The 20,075-nt window shown below is 44.4% G+C and overlaps 1 protein-coding gene across 1 annotated transcript in view; it reads right to left on the bottom strand.

Annotated features, from left to right (window-relative positions):
• Window positions 1–926: 926 nt before the first annotated feature.
• The window catches only part of DNER (delta/notch like EGF repeat containing), a 344,618-nt gene continuing 325,469 nt past the window's right edge, over window positions 927–20,075 (bottom strand). Inside the window, exons 11-13 of the mRNA XM_047773688.1 lie at window positions 18,722–18,853; window positions 7,710–7,956; window positions 927–1,939 (exon numbers count right to left, since the gene is read on the bottom strand). Coding sequence (XP_047629644.1) covers window positions 1,828–1,939; window positions 7,710–7,956; window positions 18,722–18,853 — 491 coding nt within the window. The 3' untranslated portion in view covers window positions 927–1,827. The remainder of the gene's footprint in view (window positions 1,940–7,709; window positions 7,957–18,721; window positions 18,854–20,075) is intronic.

The following is a 20,075-nucleotide window of genomic DNA, read 5'->3' on the forward strand; positions in this document are numbered from 1 at the left end:
CACCTGGCTATGCTGGAAAATTCTTTTTCCAGCCTGTGTGCACGGACCACAACAGGGGAGTCAACAAGAAGACACAGTTTCCAGGCTGCCTCCTGCAGATGGAAGTGTCTGTGAACCACACAATCCTTCCCCCCAAGAAGATGGAAGTAAGAAAGGCCTGCATGTGTCCCCATGGCTGCTCAACCAGCCCGGTTCCTATGCTTATGAGCTGAAACAAACTAAAAAGTATTAATCTACTGCACTGTATCATTTAATAACCAGAGTGTGGGTGTATTGCTATGTTGCTTGCAGGATTGGAGACAGCTGTTTTAAGGGAAGAGGAAGAAGGAAAACATCTTAAATACTTCTTTTTGCCTAAAACCCTCCCTGGCACCTGGTTTCAGGGCTTCTCTTTGTCTTACCAAATGTTCCCATGTGAAGATAAAGTCGGCTTTAAAAAAAAATACTCTGGGACTTCCATGCAGCATTTGGGTGCAAAATGGAATCTAACACAGGGTGGCTCTAAGCTGCCTTCCAGCTTCTAAGGACCCAGGTTCTATCTGCTAAGGCATTTTCATTTGGCCCCCATGGGAGAGCAGCGTATATAAGATTCCCGGCACATCCAGTCTCGGCAGCTTTCTTGATTTCAACGCACCTCAGCAGTCCCATGTGCTGCATTTCACTGGCAAATTCTGCTGCAAGAGTTAGGATGAGAATTGTTGTTACTTTTTTCCACCTTTCATCTTTACAAGAAGGGAAGGATGGTTCAGTGACGATTAGGAGGCCAAGAGGGCTCCCAGAAGGCACCGGGAATGGCTCCAGCCACCCAAAAGTGTACTCCTTGGAATATTTAAAATATAAAAACCCAGCAGGATTGTTTGTTCGACAATCTGTATCAAATCCAAACACTTTATATACTTAAAAACAAAAAACTCGAGAGACAAGTATATCCTTGACTTGGTAACATTTATTCAATATTCTTTGAAATTAGCAAGAATCAGAAAGAGCACATATCAATCAAACACAGCCACAAAAATGTCCTGGATATAAAGAAAGATGCACTATGAGAAATACTTACTACTGAAGGAACTGGTACCTCTTACAGTTACTACCTCTTAGCAATGAACCACCCCGAAGTAAAATCTAATTTACTCACAATATAAAAACCTTGACTTGTAAAAGAAAACACAGGTTCAAGTCAATCCTAATTTGCCTCACTAGGCCCTGGCATCATGTATGTTTTCAAGGCCTAGCTTGATGACCATCGACGAAAATGACAAACAACAAACTCAAAAGAATGTTTCCGGTTTCCACAAGGTTCAACAAAACAGTGAAGAAATAAGTTACTTACTCATGCACAGAATAAGGCAAAGGCTAATTTCATTCAGGTTAGGAATAATACATTTAACTAGTTTCTTTTTTCACAGAACAAACATTTCAGACTTCTTTTTAAGTAACGGGTATACTGTATTATGGTTCATACTCTACATGTGTTTCCTAACTCTACTCAGAAAGCCAGCACTCGCACGTCGGATACAAACTGGACCTTGATTAGACAATCAATCTGGGTTTCGTGATAATACCTACCATGGAAAGCGTACCCACTGGTCAAAGCATACAGTTTAGAGAGCTGAAAGTACATTAAAACATAGGCTATGGGTGGATTTCACAAACCCCCTTTTTAAAATAGTTTTTCCAAACTAAAAGCTGCAGAAAATTAGTTCTTAAATATCCTACCGAAAACTCTTGAGCAGCTAACATTTTAAACTTCTTAAGCTTTTTAATTTCTTAAAAATATTTAAATGAATGTAGTAGCCCATCTTTTTGAAAAATAATCCCCAAAAAAGATTACAAATCTTTTGTTTTAATCAGGGTGACCAAGGGCTTGTCGTCGGGGCTGTAATCCTCATAGGCGATGGGGGTCACGTCATACATGGCAGGTCGGGATTTCTTTCCAAACCTGAAATCACAGGGAGGGAGGACGCTGGTTAGAGAAAAATCGGCTCTCGGGTCCCATTAAAGTTGAGTGGAGAGAATAACTTATCTTTAAGAATCAAATGGAACTATAAAAATACTCTGAAATAAACTCTCTAGCAAGTAGAATTTAAGACTTCCTGATATTAACATTGAATGAGCAGAAATATTAGTCTTTGGTGTGGGAGGCAAAAAAAAAAAAAGGATTTCACAAAATGGACAGTCCAAATATTAATATTGAAGCTTGCAGGTTAAATCTTGGAAAAGCAGTCAGGCGTGACAGCTCTCTAATAGGATTTAAGAAAACGTGTATTGATTTGTCTTTTTCATCCCAAAGACCCTGAACGATTTGGAGAGGCAAATTTATTTTACATCCAGTCTAGTGCCTGAAATGCACAATGGCGGGGTGGCTTCCTCTGGACTGTGCAGGTTCCTCTGCAAACTTGCAGGAGGGCTGTGGGGGCTCAGAGGCCACCTGAGGGCCCAAGACAAGGAGAAGGGCCAAGGGAGGAAATGACTTCCAATAAGGAGCTGCTAGTCCACCACGCGCACGGTCATACCCTTGTCCCATCCCACCCCAATCCCTCCCCAACCCCCATCTGCACACAGGCCCTTGTTTCTTCTCTGAGCACAAAGCCATTGTCCCAATGGACGTGTATGTATCAAAAGCCCCTTGACAGCTGGACTGAAGCACAGAAGCCAGGAGTGTCAAAATCCAATTTCAGGACTTCCTGCCAAACCGGTGCTAAAATGGCAGTTATTAAAATAAAGCCAAATGAACTCCTGGGTGGTCTCTTCCCATTCAAGGCCTCACCTCCAAAGGCCCCCTTGAGCGCAACATGATGGAAACGATATTTCCCTCTGGCCCCCACTCTGCCTCCCTTTTATAGACTATGTTTTAACTGTTTCCGAGTCCAACGGGGCCCTTGCAAAAAAGAAATTTTAAAAGCACCTCGTATTTTAAAAGGATTGCCAGGAAGGGCCCCCAAGGATTTTGAGGGGCTTATTTCCCATGGCTTTAATCCCATCTCCCCACCTTTCTGATCTCGTGCCTTTGAGTTCTTGGAAAGTCTGTCTTCTCGCACACAGAGATGAGAAGCAAAAATTGAGTGGGAAGTCAGAAAAAGTTGCATTCTTCATATCATCTTTTATTTTTAAACATTCATTGACCTGTATTCCAATTCACTCAAAATTTACCAGCCTTCGGGAGTGCAAGAAACCACAGCTCTTGGGGCAATATTAAAGTCTTCGATAAAATCATGCCCGAACTGTAGCCTCACTGAAGGTCTGGAGTGTGTGGGCACAAATGCGGGCTGGACTCCAGCCTGTGGTCTGTTTATCTAAATTGACTGAGGTCTGCCTAATCTGAGAAGAGGAAAAGGACAACAATGTAAAAGCCAACTGGATCAAAACATTTTCTCCCAAGTCTGAAAATTTCAGAGGCTACTTTAAGGAGCAAGTATTTTGACAATCTGTTTCTCATAACATAGCTAGATATGCTGGTAACAGTATACCACTAATAATATTATTTTAATTAATTTTAAAAATCAGCAATCCCAGCATTAAGCTCTCTGTATCCAAATATGGTAGCCATGGGACAATTTCTTGCAGGAACTCAGATGAGAGGGTCAGCAAATCAAATGTAACCTATTATCAATTGGTTGGTCAAGAGGAATAATCCAAGCAATTTAATAGGTTGCACATATGTTTAAAATACCCATTTTATTTTTTTCTATGACTCCAGTTTGAAGAAGAATCTGTTTCCTCCAAATCTAGAAAGTTAAATGCCTCCCTGTTAGCTATCCATCAACAAGCTATAGTTCAAAGAGCTGTAATCTTAAATTGTTGTCATGGAGCTGAATACTGACCAGGCAAGTCTGAGGATGAGTGTCCCAGACCCTATGATCCTCAACAATTCAACGAGAGCTGAAACCACTCAAAAGCCGCCACGTGTCCACTGTACACAGGCAAAGTCAACTGAAGGACAAGGACCACTGAAGCCTTGCCTCATGTCTAGATGGGAGATTCAGCCACGTGCACAGTGTTAACGGACGCCAAACAGTATGGGTCACAAAGTATAATTCTGGTTACAAAGGGAACCTGGCCAAGGTAGGCTTAACGCCCTTAATGCCCCTAGCACCATCATGGAGCAGGATTCCTTGCACTATGGCACAGCCATATGACTTCTCTTATGCTAAGGAGCCTGTCCAAATTCCTTAGGTGAGATACAGAGGTCTCCAAACTGCAACAGCTACCACAGGGAAGCTAAGGTGGTTTTCAAAACACAATAAAATGAAATGAGACTCTCCTTGAGTCTCCCACACCAACCACAGCAGCATGCTCACATTCAGTGCAAAATGAATGTGCATTCCCATTTAAATCTACAGCGCTAACAGCCTTTTCTATTTCCTTTGTGTCTCAGAATGGTGCAGATGTTAGGAAATAAGCTAACACCTATAGAATTCCATTTATTCTCAGGTACTAAACCAATGTAAGAGCTTGCCTATGTTATGGCAAGAGTCTTCATGTAACTGTGCTTTTTTTAAAATAATGCAGTGTTTTTCCTCATCATAAAGGGATATTTGAATAGTTAAAAATGGAAGCTAGATAAGTCTATAATTTTATAAATTATAATTATATGCATTAATTTATTATAATGTAGACCAGGGATTAGCAAACTACAGCCTACATTCCCATGGCAGCCTGTTTCCCGTGTTTTCAACAGAGTTTTATTGGAACACAGTTGCACTTCATTCATAATGTCTCTGGTGCTTTCACACAGCAAAGGCAGAGTTGAGTGGTCACAGAAATCCAGAGACTTTATGGCCCACAAAGTCTAAAATATTTTGCATTGATGAAGACTGTAAAGAATCACGCATAGTTCCTCTCTCCAAAGGGTTTAGCATCACGTCCGGCTGCATTAACCATCACAGAAGCACCTGTAGAAGTTGTGGAAGCTGTGGTATCAATGTTACTAACAGCTCAGACATATTCGGTGACTAGTCTTGTGCACTTCATTTTACTAAAGAAGCAAAAGATACCAAAACCAGTTGTGAAGGAGGTCAAAGAGTGTACATTCTGTTATTTCACATCCCCCTGGAGGTCCACAGCCAAACACTACGATGGAGGAGATCAGGTGGATGTGACCTTTAAAAAGGCTCACATTGGGAGATGCTTTTTGAAAAAAGGGACTTTGCCCTTTCACGGCTCTTTTTGTTTGTTTTCTCTGATTGGACACTTATAGCTAGTAGAGCAGTGAGCCATCAGCAACAAGATGTGACCTCAGATGCAGAACCTGGAAGGTCATGGTTTTACTCCTTCCTGTCAATGACAAAGTCTCTCCAGCCTGAGTGTAGACTAAGAGGCTGTAGAACAGATGACTCTTAGGACAAGAGAGAGATGGGGCTCCTTCTCAATCCAGCATCAGTACCAACATCAGAATCACTAGACGCTTCCTGGGTCACCGGTGAACTTCACAGATGACCCACTACACAGCTTCTGAGCTGCAGTCATTCAGATCCAATGGCACCTCCGAGCTAATTTAATGTCACCTCCAAGCTAGTGGCCATGGGCCATGAAATGGATGTTAGTCATAGGCTGCTGCAGGAAACTAGGAAGAGGGGAATGACAAAAAGACTCACTTGTCAATACCTTTACAGAGTTTCCAGGAAAAGGGAACAAAGGGACCAACCAGCTAGAGATCCAACCAGGACCTCTGGAGAGCCATGCCATAGAAATCACAGGTCATCGGTGAATAAATTTTTAAACAGGAATGTTCCAAGATATTTGGGAAGATATTGCATTAACGTCAATTTTATCCGCAGTCACTGGTGCATGTAGGAGTTTGCTGGCTAGGAATTCTGCAGTAAATATTTTTGATAAAAATCAGTGCCAAATAAGAACCAGGTTTGTAAATGCTTTCAAGTTTATCTTTCCTTCCAAGAGTATTCAGTTAAATACCTTCTCAGTAGGCTACATAAGCAGGAAGCCCAGAAGAATCTATCTTAACCTAATCCAGGGCTGAGATAAAATACTCTTCCTCTTCAGTGCAAAAAGACCTTAGCCAGAGATCCCTTGGGGTAGGGGAGGAGGAAGGAAATCTGATTCACTGGGTCTCCCAATACATCCCTGTATAGAGTCATAGATTCTGCTCTTGCCCGGTGAACGAAGCCCCTCTGGGAAAACTTTTGAGCAACAAAGGAACTTGTCTATTTTCCTCCTCATTTTATCTTCTCTATATCTCATCCAGTGACTTCAGGATATTCCAAATACTCCTACAGGCTGGTACCACTTACTAAGCGGGTGCCCTGGAATGAGTCTACTTCTCAGGCTGGGCAGGACATTCTATGCCAACCCCTAACTGAGATTGTCCACTCATGTCAGACCTCGTATTTTAGGGGGGTCTACCAAGAGCCAGGACCCACTGAAGATACAGTGGTAAAACCCTCTGCCTTTTAAGAGGAAAGAGTCAAATGAACAATTAAGATGAGATTTGCAGGGATTGGTGCAGGGCTTCTTGGGAGCTGTGCTGCTGAGTTGACTCTTAAAAGAAGGTACCCATGACGCGGCTGATCTGCAGGGCTTGATCTGGAAGGGGGTTGAACTCTCTCTTCTCCCTCAAAGTTGTAGAAGTGAGGCTAGTGCAGCTTTCACAGAGAAGTTGCCCTTGGCTTTGGGGCAGATGCTCTTTGTTTCCCAACTTCTCTCTTCCACTGGCTCCTCTCCCTGGAAGCCATATTCTGGTTTTTGCTTCCATGGGACTCACCCTAAGATCTGAGTCTTGGGTTTGGCGGTTTCCTTTTGAAAAAAGCCAACTTTCTGAGCCTCTGAGCTTCTCTGCCCTTCAGCCAGAATTTGGATTTGCTTGTGTCTTGATCAGTGTCAATCAGGATGTCCCAATAAAGATTATACAGCTAATAGGCCCAATCCTGATACCAAGCTCAGCCCACTTTTTGCTGCATCACACTTTCTGAATTGTGTGCTTTGGATGGTTCTATCTACTAATGATGGTTTAACACACAATACCACTATTGTTTTTATAGGGAATATTCATCACAAAAAAAATCGAACTTAGATTAGCTGATTTTTTCCGTGTTGTAATAGATTTGGAGAAGTAAATATGCTGTTATCTGTTTATACAATCCTTTAATATCTGTAATTTAATTTGATCATCATAACTCTTTAAGGAGGTTGGTAGCCCTTCCTGCAGTTGAGGGAACTGTATTTGTAGAAGGTTAAATCATCTGCCTAAGACACAGTCAGGTCATGGAGCAGAGGGCTTAACGAGGTACCTCAGACATCTGAACTCATGCTCTTTCCCGATCACACTAACCGCTGTCTGTCCAGGAGTCTTTCCTCCAAGAGAGGACACTATTTCATACACGGAAGAACTCTAACAGCAGAATTATAGTCATTTGACTCTCTTTAAGTAATCCCTTAAATGAAATGGTATAATTTATAGCCACACTGTTTGAAGAACATAGCTGAAGACATTCCAAAAAGGAATAATCAAAAAATATTTTACCCAGTGAATGAGTCAGATAAACACAGATTAAATGAATGAATGCATTCAGTGAAAAACAGAAAACAAGCAGCAAATTAAAGAGGTGTACTTATGTCAAGATCCATCCCCCGATACTACCCAGAGCCTACGTTTAATGATTTGAAATCCTCCATGCAGATGTCAAGTCCTGCTCACGCCGCAACCCTGGTGCCGACGATGCACATTTGAAAGCATCCCGACTCGGCCCACCCACCTGGCATGCCTGATGGAGGCGATGGCATTGCTGAACTCGCTGTCGATGCTGCGGCAGTTGTAGAACTCCTCGTAGGCCGGCCGGGAAGAGCCCTGGTACTCGATGCGGCTGATGCGGCAAATCCCCACGATCAGGATGATGAGCATCAGGATGAAGGCGACACAGAGGGCGCCGATGATGATGTAGAGCGAGTGCCGAGGCATGTTGGTGAGACTCTCCGCCACGTGCCCGGACTTCCACTGGAGGTCTGAAGGCGGAAAGAAGCCAATGGCTGGGGGTGAGTTGCGGCCTTTTGAACGGGGAGGGCTCTCCTGATCTTCCACTGGGAACTTAAAATATGAGGGCCATCCGAAGTGGGAAGAATGACTTTCCATGGATAATGCAGACCAAGGGCTAATAATCTTTCTCTTCTTTTTCAGCCATAGCCGTGGCATATGGAAGTTCTAGAGCTGTGGATCAAAACCAGGCCTCAGCTTCAACCTATGCCACAGCGAAGGCAATGCCAGATCCTTAGCCAACTGGGCCAGAGTGGGAACTGTGGAGGGCTAATATTCTTAATCTATAAGGACTTTTATAAGTCATTAGGAAAAATCAGGAACATACCATAGAAAAATTGACAAAGACTGTAAAAAGGAATTGGGGAGTTCCCGTCGTGGCTCAGTGGTTAATGAATCCGACCAGGAACCATAAGGTTGCAGGTTCGATCCCTGGCCTTGCTCAGTGGGTTAAGGATCTGCCATTGCCGTGAGCTGTGGCGTAGGTCGCAGACGCGGCTTGGATCCTGCGTTGCTGCGGCTCTGGCATAAGCTGGCGTCTACAGCTCCAATTCGACCCCTAGCCTGGGAACCTCCATATGCCGCGGGAGCTGCCCAAGAAATGGCAAAAAGACAAAATAATAATAATTACACACAAACACACACACACACACACACAAAGAAAAGTAAGCAAGTCCACTGCTGGGCACATGGTGAGTGGACCCTAAGGAGGGGCAGCTGTGATGGTGGGAGAGGGAGATACAGAGAAGGAGGATGTTGTCCTCCAAGGTATACACTCTGAGCTGAAGATTATCCAGCACTGCCCTGTCCTTGTTCAAAAAACACCAGCCTGCAGAGACAGGAAAAAAACGAAAGGATGGTACATAATCCCTGTGTCTGGCACAGGTCAAGAGTGTTAAATTATGTCCCGTTTACAGACCTGCATATAAATGCAATGGTCCAGAAAACATGACCAGGATTTGAAAGGAAGCTGTGAAAATTAAAAAGGGCTAGGTAGGAGTTCCTGCTGTGGTGCAGTGGGTTAAGGATCCGAAGTTGTCTTTGTAGCAGCTTGGGTCATTGCTGAGGTATAAGTTCCATCCTTGACCCAGGAACTTCCACACGCCACAGGTGCAGGCATTACCAATAATAATAATAATAATAATAATAATAATAATAAGCGAGGTAAGACCAAAGCGAAGCTAAACTCATGTGGAATAGAGGATGCCTTCTCTACTAACACCCTCACCTCCTCCCCCACCCCCAGGCCAGCATTTCTACTTCAGGACTCCGGCTGCCTGGAAATGGGATTCAGGAGTGAGTGGGAAAATGGCCCTGACTTCCAATGAAATCCTCGGGGCTCTTCACCCTGTTCCATTTTAGGTGAGAGTATTTGAGACCTCTGGGTCCTCATACTCTCATCTCAGTGACATTTTCAGAGGCCCTGCAAACTAAGAATAAGCTCTTCCTTCCCTCAAAACGTCACCAGCTGCAGAAGAGCACAACTAAACACCCAAACAAGGATCCAAGTATACAGACACTTTCTTAGAAGCTTGATGGAAAACGTACCCATGCCCCAAACCTGGCCAGTTCCTGAGAGTTCCAGAAGACGGGGCGGGACAAATGAGGTGACTTCGGAGTTTGTGTCTAGACCTTCTGACTCCTGAGTTTTTCACCAAGGCCTTCAGAGTCTGGTTTTGCCATTGAAGCTTCCCTGCCTGAGCCCCCAAAGCTGGTGGAGCAGTGAGACTGACCATGAGTGTGTGCACTGTGCCGCGTGAGCCAAGTCATACACAAGCAGATGGAAGACCATAAATCATGGCAAATAAATGGCTGCCATGGAAGAGAGAAGGCGCTGTGTGAAATGAAAACCAAGGCTCCATCCCCATGTTGGCAGCCATTTCACTTGGCAATACCTGGTGCACACTGAGAGAGAGACAACTCATTTTTCTGGCTGGAAGAGAAGCATGACTCACTCGATTTCCAAGTATTTTGACATTCTCTGAAAAATTCAGTTGTAGGCTGGAGGCCAACGCTCACAGAGTTTGCTGTAACACCCACTGAGCAACAACGCAAGGGCAGCCAGTGCTGCTTTGACGCCAGCATGGTAGAGGGCTCAGATCTGATTGCTGTGGCAGGGAAGTTCTTGATGAGTTCCTAGGGAGGCACATCCTTGTGTAAATAGCCTACGCATTGCACGGTTGTGTATCCACAGCCAGTGCACAACCACATGGCTCCTACAATGGAAAAACGACCGCTCTGGTTTACGTGCTTGGCACCCCGTCCCAGCCTGCTGAGCTGCCTGAACTGCTTGCATTTCTGACCATCTGCTCTATTTCCCCAAACTCTGAATTCTGAGCTGTTTGGATTTGGGGGGAAACTTTCTCCAAATGTCTCCTAAAACTTCAGTTTCTCCTCTCCCTCCTGGCCCCTGCCCTTTGCTTTTTCTACCTTACTGTCATCTAAAATGTGTCTGATAAGTGAACGTGGCTGCTTTACATGCTAATGGGGTTAGTGGCCAGGCTGGATCTGAATAAATTCAACACTGGGTCCGCAAAGCTGCAAAGGTACCTGCACGGGATGGCCGCAGGTGCCCTCTCCCATCCGGAAGTTATTGCTCTGCCACATCCTGGGAGCCCCAGGGCGTGAATCATTTACTATGCTGGCTGCAGCACAGCTTGGGGAAGAATCAAGCACCAGAACACACTGGATGTGATGACTTCATCGGTCTCGGCAGGTGCATGACCAGGAAGACACACACACAAACTGTTCAGGGAAAATGTTGCACTTCTGGGTCCAAGGGAGCATTTTAAAATCACTTTTCAATTGAAGTACAGTTTGTGTTAGTTTCAGGCATACAGGAAAGTGATTCAATTTTATATCTCTCTATATAAATATAGAGATATCCTTTTTTTACATTCTCTTTCATTATGAGTTATTCCAAGATACTGAGTATAGTTCCCCGTGCTGTAGAGTATGTCCTTGTTGTTTATCTATCTTACATATAGTGGTATGTATATTTTAATCCTAAACTCCTAATTTATCCTTCTCCTCTCCCGTTTGGCAACCACAAATTTGTTTTCTATGCCTGTGAATCTATTTCTGTTTTGTAAATAAATCCGTTTATATCATTTTTTTAGATTCCACAAATAAAGGATCTCTATGATATTTGCCTGACTTACTTCACTAAGTATGGTAATATCTAGGTCCATGTTACTGCAAAAGGTATTGTTTCATTCTTTTTTATGGCTGAGTAGTATTCCATTGTATATATGTACTACATCATCTTTATCCATTCCTCTGTCGATGGGTACTTGGGTTGTTTACCTTGTCTTGGTTATTGCAAATAGGGGTTGCTTACCTGGTCTTGGTTATTGTAAATATATGAACACAGATTTCAAATTATGGTTTTCTCTGGATATACGCCCAGGAGTGGGATTGCTGGATCACATGGTAGATCTATTTTTAGTTTTTGCATTTTTGCATCTTGATTTAAGCACATAGTTTGTTTGAGGTTTTGTATTTTCTTCTCTTTTTTATTTAACAGCTTCATGCATGGCATATGGAAGTTCCCCAGCCAGGGGCTGAATTGGAGCCACAGCTAGAGCCAGTGCCACAGCCACGGCAACACCCAATCCTTAAAGCACCAAGCTACAAGGCAAACTTCAGGTTTTATATTTTCTAAAGTGCTTTCACAGTTAACATTGAACAAGTGTCAATAAGCACACTGTCAGACATTGTGTTGGGTGCTTGGGATAAGGAGCAAAGGAAAACTGAGAGAGAAGTGGGCTGATGGATCCCCTAGTCTAAGTGGGCTAAGCCGGCAGGGACCAGATCGGCAGTGCCACGGAAGAGGACAAGAGACGCTCTGTCCAAATGGGGAATCAGGAAGGCTTTCGTGATGGGCTCCACAGAAAGTGGGGCTCTACGGTGAGTGGCACTAACCAGGGATGGAGAAGAGCCAAGGGAAGGCTGCCCCAGGCAAAGACCCAGGAGGAGGTGGAGAGCAGCGGGAGCGACTGGAAGGAAGACAGGTTGGCTGCTGGAGGGAGTGAGGCAGAGAGAGGCTGATGGAGGAGGAGGGTGCCTCTGCAGAGTGTAGGGGCCGCCCTCCAGGTCCCAATGGCAGTAGTGTGGCCTCTGGACTTTCTTTAGTCATTAATGTATTTTAACAGCAGCTTGGCTTGGGCAGGGATAGGAGCAGTGGCGGGCGGGAGGGCCTGAGTGTTCAACATCGAAAAGATGCCCCAGACATTCAGGGTCAGTGGAGAATGCACGTTGCTGCTCACAGTATTTAATAACGTCATTATGGATTAAGGAAGATCTGTGAGTCAACCTCGGGCCCCAAACCATTGCTTCTGAGAGGATAAGTTTTATTGGCAAAAAGCCAATATGTAAATAAATGCTCATGGAAGATTCAAGGACCGCTTAATTTGGCCATTCCATTTTCAAGACTTTATCCTACTCAACCAATAAGGTTCTACTTATAGCACTGGGAACTATACTCAATTTTTTGCAATAACCTATAAGGGAAAAGAATCTGAAAAAAAAATGTATATATAATAACTGAATCACTTTGCTGTATAACTGAAACAGAATATTGCTAAACAACTATACATCAATTTAAAAAAAGAATTTTTCCTACTAATATTCTCACACAAGTATATTCATATAGAAGAATATTCACTCTTTTGTTTTTAATACCAGAAATCTGAAAATGGGTTATCTCGCCTATCACTAGGGGTCTGGTTGAATAAATTATAGAGCATCTTAAAAAATGGAAATACTGTGTAGTGTTAAAAAATGGAGGAATATCTGGAGTTCCCGTTGTGGCACAGTGGAACCATGAGGTTGTGGGTTTGATCCCTGGCCTCGCTCAGCGAGTTAAGGATCTGGCTTTGCTGTGAGCTGGTGTAGGTCACAGACGTGGCTCGGTTCTGGCATTGCTATGGCTCTGGTGTAGGCTGGCAGCTACAGCTCTGATTAGACCCCGAGCCTGGGCACCTCCATATGCCATGGGTGCGGCCCTCAAAAGACAAAAGACAAAAAAAAAGAAAAAAATCGAGGAAGATCTGCTTCAGCCAACATGGATAAACATTCAGATACATTATTAAGCATAAAGGCAAGATGCCGAGTAGTACTTATAGATGAGTCCCCTTTGGATGGGAGAAACTGGGATCTCTATGGAGATTGAAAGCATCTGGAAGAATCTGCAATAATTGGCTAACAGTTGTCACATTTAGGGAGTGAAGTGGGAGTCTCGATGGGAAGAAGATTAATTAATCCTATTTTTAAAAATCCTTAGTTTATACAAAAATGAAAACCAAAGGACCAAATCTATCTGTATGATAGGCTTCTCATGTAACATAACGGATGGGCTTCTCCCACCAGTATTAACTTCCATGCATCTAGGGGAGAAGAAGCCCAAGACAAGACACCCATCTTTACTCCTTCTTTGGGTTCCTGGAGCTGCCTGCACAAAGTCTTACAGCTGCCCCACCACATGTGATGACCACACTTGGATTACAAGATGCTGAAGGCAAGAGCTGCTTCATTAATCTTTATATCCTGGGCACTGTGCTTAATGTGTGACAATAAGAACATTCGTCATGGAACGCATAAATCCAAGATAGCCTGTTCCCCTCCCTCTCAGCTGCAGAAAGCCATTAATTCAACAGTTTAACCACAGATTCAACTGCTTGAGAAATAGAACTGGCCAACGCTCGGTCAGCAGGACTCACACTAACTATACAGACCTTACATCTCCAACCCAGATGATATAAAACACACCACTATGTAGAGCTTTATAAGAATTTTAAATTCGAGAACTTGATTTTAGGAAGTCAAAAAAATTTTATTAAAGTCCAAACATTTTTTTTTTTCTTTTTAGGGCTGCACCTGCAACAAATGGAAGTTCTCAGGCTAGGGGTCGAATTGGAGCCATAGCCACAGCCACAGCCACACTGAATCGGAGCCACATCTGCAACCTACTCCAAGCTTGTGGCAACACCAGATCTTTAACCCACTGAGTGAGGCCAGGGATTGAATCTGCATCTTCATGGATACTCTTCCAGTTCTTAACCTGCTGAGCCACAATGGGAACTCTCCTCAAGGGTTTTTTGGTTTTTGTGTTTTGTTTGATCAGTGGTAAGAACAAGTGTCAGAATTAAAACTTCACCAGGCTTGTTTTAATTAGTTGCTAGAACTTAAGGTTTTCATTTGCTTCAGAATATGTACAAAATATCACAGCTACTTGAATGATCCTTTTAGGATAGTTCTGGACCCACCTTTTTGGATGGTGTGGATAAATATGTGTGGCCTGGTAGATTTCTGTTTCCTAATACTGATGGGGAGCCAGATAATAGCTCTACAGGAGCAAATTTCTAATAACTGTCCATTTTGTAGGTTAACCTTAGGCATGGGAGCCATGGAACCACTAAAAGGGTATTAGTTTGTTGTTTAAATCCCACTGAGGTTTCGGAATCGAGTGTTGGCTGATGAGAAAGTAGACTCTTTTCCACAGGCAGAACCCTTCGCGGAGATCTGCATGGACCCTCGGCATGTGTTTGTGAGTCCTGCAGATGTATTTCATGCTGGATTTCTCTTTTCCATGGGCGATAGGAAATATTCTATGGTGCCTTGCAGGGAAAAAGCACTGGCAAATGCCTGCCTTATATAATTTATGCTTCCTGATAGAGTATGACACTATTTTGGGGGTGAATCCTACAATGCTGAGGATGGAAAACAACTAACCGTTTTGTTGTTTAATCCTTCATCTTTTGGAGGAAGAAACTGAGCTCCAGAGAGATCAAAGGACCTTCCTACTGTCCTCTGGTTGGTTGGGGGGCAGGACCAACCCAGGCCCCTGTCCTGAGAGCAGCCCTCGTTCTGTTCACCATATCCTGCACCTTTAATCAGTTTAAGTTAATAGTCATTCACCATGATCAGGATGGTGCTGTGATGGGAAAAAGTTAATTCTAAATCATCCCCCAATGCTATAATTTTTAATAAATGGGAGGGGAGTTCCCACTGTGTTTCAGTGGAAACGAATCTGACTAGTATCCATGAGGAGGCGGGTTCGATCCCTGGCCTTGCTCAGGGATCCAATGTTGCCATGAGCTGTGGGGTAGGTCACGATGTGGCTTGGATCTGGCATCGCTGCTGGTGTGGTGCAGCACCAGCTGCAGCTTTGATCGACCCTTAGCCTGGCAACTTCTACATGCTTTGGGTGTAGCTCTAAAAAGCAAAAAAAAAAGCAAAAAAAGCAAAAACAAAAAACAAAAACAAAAACAAACAAAACAAAAGAAGCAACAATAAAACAAACCAAAAGGAATAAATGGGAGGAATGAGACTCTGTTGATACGGTGCTATGGTAGGCCCAATAGTAGTTTCCAAAGGTCCTATTCCCCAAAATCTGTGCCTATGTCGCCTTACACGGCAAAAGGAACTTCGCAGATGTGATTAAGCCGAGGGTCTCGAGAAGGAGAAACGATCCTGAATCATCCACATGGGCCCAACATAATCACAAGAGTCTTTAAAAATGAAAGGGGGATGTAGGAGAGCTGGAGAAGGAAATGTGAGTGTAGGTGCAGGGATCTGAGACATGATTGCTAGTTCTGAAGACAGAGGAAGGGGCCGTGAGCCAAGGACAGGGGGGGCAGCCTCTAGACGTTGGAGAAAGCAAGGAAGAAGATTCTCTAGAAACTCCAGAAGGAAGAAAGTCCTGTTGCTCTTTTAAGCCATTAAATGTGTGGTAATTTGCTGCAGCCACATCAGGAAACCAATACAGATGGTCAGGGAAGGCATCTGAGCAGGTGCCATTCGACCTGAGACCTGAATGCTGAGAAAGCTGTGCTAAAATCTGAAGGAAGGGAGCTCCAGCCATAGGGAATAGCTCAGGCAAAGGCTCTGATGCCAGGAATGAACTTGACCTGCTCAAGGAAGGGAAGGCAGGACAAATGTAGCTAAAGTGTAGTGAACCAGAAAGGGGGCAGGCTGATGGGAGGCTTCTTTACTGCCTTTGACAGCTCGCAGGCCTGTCATGCTCTGCAGCCACATGTGCCATGGTTCTCCCTCTTCTCTGCTACATCTGAGCTCTCCTGTTGAGATCTGCTGACCTGACCTTGTTCCCTCCAGGCACCCTCCCCTTGACTTCTAGCCAATTCAGAAGATCCTAGATGCTCAGGGTTAGAAAGAAACCTCAGAGGCCATGGCTCACATGGGACTGGAAGCCTCTCACATCTTCTCTGCCCACTGACAGTCAAAACTCTGCTTCCATTCCTGGTTCTTAGACCCATTCCATTGATTCAGATTCATCTCTCTTTCCCTGGCCAACAGTTTCACTTCTGTGTCATCGCAAACCTCATACGCTCATTCTCATTCTTACCCTCAGGTCAAGGGTGGAAGCATCCAACACTGGGACCCAGCAGAAACTAATCTGTGATAACATTTATTTCAACACCTTTGGATGAATGAAGGGGTACACATGAGATCCTCAAATGGAAAGTGCTATTTTGGGCAATCGGAGAACCCAGGTGTGTACTGAGATGTGTGATGGGTCCCATCGCACCCAGTCATTCACAGTGGTCTGTGCCCTGGGCATAGATCATCTAAAGTGATCCAAAGGCTGGTCCTCTCCAGGAGTAGCTCATGGTATAAGAGCTATAGTTGTGTCAACCGAAAGAGAAAGGACAAATGGCATTTATTTAGTGCCTACTGCATAGCAGAGATCTGCAAAAATTTGCCTCCTTAGTCCTCACAGTAACCTTCCTTATCACTATTTTACAAGTGAAAAAGATAAGGTTCCAAGAGATAAATTTCTTTGTCCAGGCCACACAGCTAGAACACGATGGAACTAGAATATGAAGCTGCCAGCCTACACCACAGCCACAGCCACAGCCACAGCCACAACCACTTGGGATCCAAGCCGTGTCTGTGACCTACACCACAGCTCACGGCAATGCTGGATCCTAACCCACTGAGCGAGGCCAAGGAGGAACCCGCATCCTCATTGATCCTGGTCGGGTTCATTAACTGCTGACCCATGACGGGAACTCCCTATGAGGGCAATTTTTATCTTTATTATTCCAAACTTATATATCTTTTGCCTATATTATCATCACCAGAGCGAAGTAAAATTTAGATTCTTTATAATTATCTAAAGCTTTATAATTACCTTTTAAATAATTATCTATAAACTTTTAGTTCAAAACTACTTAAGGGCATCCTTTCTGTTCCTGACTTTTTATCCACACTCCACTATATATTTATCTTCACAAATAGGATTTTAAAATTACAAATAGATATTTCTCTGCCCCCAAGGCATGGAACTTGTCATTTCTCAACTAAATTCAGCCACATGGTAAGTGCCATGCCCAGGGCAAGGACAGAGGTCCTGTTTGCCTACATCTGGGATCCTTTCCCCCAACAGGTCTCACCAGACTGGACTTAACACCCTACACCTACTCAAGTCTTAACATTCTACGTCAAATCACAGCCCTTCGCATTTGCACCACTGGAATCCCTCTCCTTCCTCTTTTTTTCAACAAGAAGAGTATTTTTCGCCCCAGTGTGAGCAAGGACAGTTGATCCTAAGACCATTCTGCAGGGAAGTATTTGGAAAGGTTGAGGGGAAGGCCTAAAAGGAATTATCCTCTTTCCCGCTCAAGCGCTGGGCCAAGATGAAAGACAAAGTGTGAGCAGAGAAGAGCCCAAATAACACCTTCAGTACTGGTCAAGCTGCTGTTGAAGACTGTGGTCCATATTTGCAGATAAGAAGAGTTCCTGATACTGGCCACTCCCTGACCTCAGACACACACACACACACACACACACACACACTAGGCATTAGACCAGCTCACTTTGCCATAGGCGGTGCTGGGCCACCCGTGAGGGGCCTGCTCTTGAGACACATAGAGCATGGAAGAGAAGAAGCAGCCGCAGGCCAGCTCAGGAAGGAGACAGACAGTGCTATGTAGACCGAGCTGCCTCCTTCCAAACTCACACAGCAGATGAGCTGGCTTTGCCCGTGAGGAGTAGGAGGCAAGAGGGCCCAGGAGGGAGCTGTTATGAAAGATTCAAACCCACCTGCTCTAATTGAAATGAGAGGAAAACACCTTTTACAGTTAAATTTTCAGCAGTTGACATAACAATGAAAACCCAATTCCAGGGAAGTTCTCCTTTTCAACTTAATCCCAGTAGAGACATTATTTTAGTATAAAAAATCCCCATCCTGACATTGTCAAACTTCGTGGCTTTAGAGAACACTTCACTCCAAGCCCCTTAAAATGCTTTTTAGGTTATCTTTGACACTCATCCTCACTGGACTTTTCTCCAGGCAACTGATGGAAATGAATACGTCTGAAGACACTTGAAGACATAACCGCAAAGTGAATTTACATTCTGCGTGTGTTTTGTTTTGTTTCGTTTTACTCTTTCAACACAAAGACGCTCTTTCTTGATACGATGCTAATGTTTCTCAGCTACGCACATTTTTGGCTCTCTTAGCAGCTGTGAACTCTGGATGACATCTGCATCTTCTCATCCCGGTGGAAAGACTGGATTCATAGAGCGAGTGGGAGCTGAATGAGGCAGTGAGCAAAAGTCTTCTGCTGGGACTCGGAGGTGCGGGTGACACGAGGTCCCCCCAGGGCCTCACCGCCTCGTCTACGAGGACTGGCTGGGTGCCACTGGCATCCTCTTCTTGTTGAATGAAAATGTAATGGCAAATCACAGTGACGGAGCTGCAGAAATACTTACGGATTTCACAGTTTGCTCCCACCCAGCCATGTGGGCAGTGGCAGGTATACCCATTGGGCTGGTCCAGGCAGGTCCCGGCGTGATGGCAGGGGTTACTGTCACATTCATTTATGTCGATGTCACAGTCTTCACCTGAGGAGATTAAGAAAGGAGGCGGTGAGCCAGCTAGCTGCCCCAACGGCTCTGGCCCCCCCATCACTTCTCCGGCTAAGCCAAGCTCTGAGGCTGGGGTCGTGATCTCCAGCAATGCAGCCCAATTTGCTGTTTGCAATAAAGTGTCAAACCTCTCCCCAAATTCCAGACAAAGGATCCCTTATTGAAGTAAAACTAAAAAAGAAAAAACATGGCACCCGTCAAAAGACTCTCCTTTAATCCATTGAATTAGTGATCTGAAGCTGAGTCCTATGTCTGAATAAACCTTTCAAGGTTTACCGGAAAAACAAACTCGGGTTCCTGATTTTATTAAAGAAATCCATTTTGTTTTGGATTTAGTCAGTGGAATTGTCTGATTTATTTTTCTGAGACTCCGGAAAGCCAAAAACTCACAGTTTATGATTTGTTTGTTTGTTTGTTTTGGTAGCCAAGTGTCTGGACATTTGGCTGTTTTCTGGATAGTTCTAGGGCCCAGCTGTGTGCCTAGCCTGAGTCAATGAGGAAAATATTCTCCTCTTGCCAAATTCCTGGATCTGCTTCTGGGAGGGACTGACAGCCTCAGGGGGGACATTAAATCCACCCAAGGAAGGACAGTTGTGACTTCTGGGGTGAGCCCAGCCACAGGGAGCTTGCGTCTGCTCCAGCCTGTCCGTCTCCCATAATGCAAACTGTGACTTGGGGCTCCTGATCATACGACACCCAGCATGGGGGGGGGGGGCACCCTTGCCCCCTCCCCACCAAGAAAGCCTGATTTAAACTAACAGATCAGAACACAGGCGGAAGTCACCATGGTCCAAAGACCAACAGCTTGTTATTAGAAATGACACAAACAGGAGTTCCCGTCTTGGCACAGTGGTTAACGAATCCGACTGGGAACCGTGAGGTTGTGGGTTCGATCCCCGCCCTTGCTCAGTGGGTTAATGATCCGGCGTTGCTGTGAGCTGCGGTGTAGGTTGCAGACGAGGCTTGGATCCTGCGTTGCTGTGGCTCTAGCGTAGGCCGGTGGCTACAGCTCCAATTGGACCCCTAGCCTGGGAACCTCCATATGCCATGGGAGTGGCCCAAAGAAATAGCAACAACAAAAAAGACAAAAGACAAAAAAAAAAGAAATTACACAAACAAAACCATCTTCATGTGATTCTTAAAGCCATGTGATGAGTCAATACAAAATGTGCACTCCTCTTAAAGACATCACAGCAAA

Source organism: Phacochoerus africanus, chromosome 3 (assembly GCF_016906955.1).
Source record: "Phacochoerus africanus isolate WHEZ1 chromosome 3, ROS_Pafr_v1, whole genome shotgun sequence".
NCBI lineage: Eukaryota > Metazoa > Chordata > Mammalia > Artiodactyla > Suidae > Phacochoerus > Phacochoerus africanus.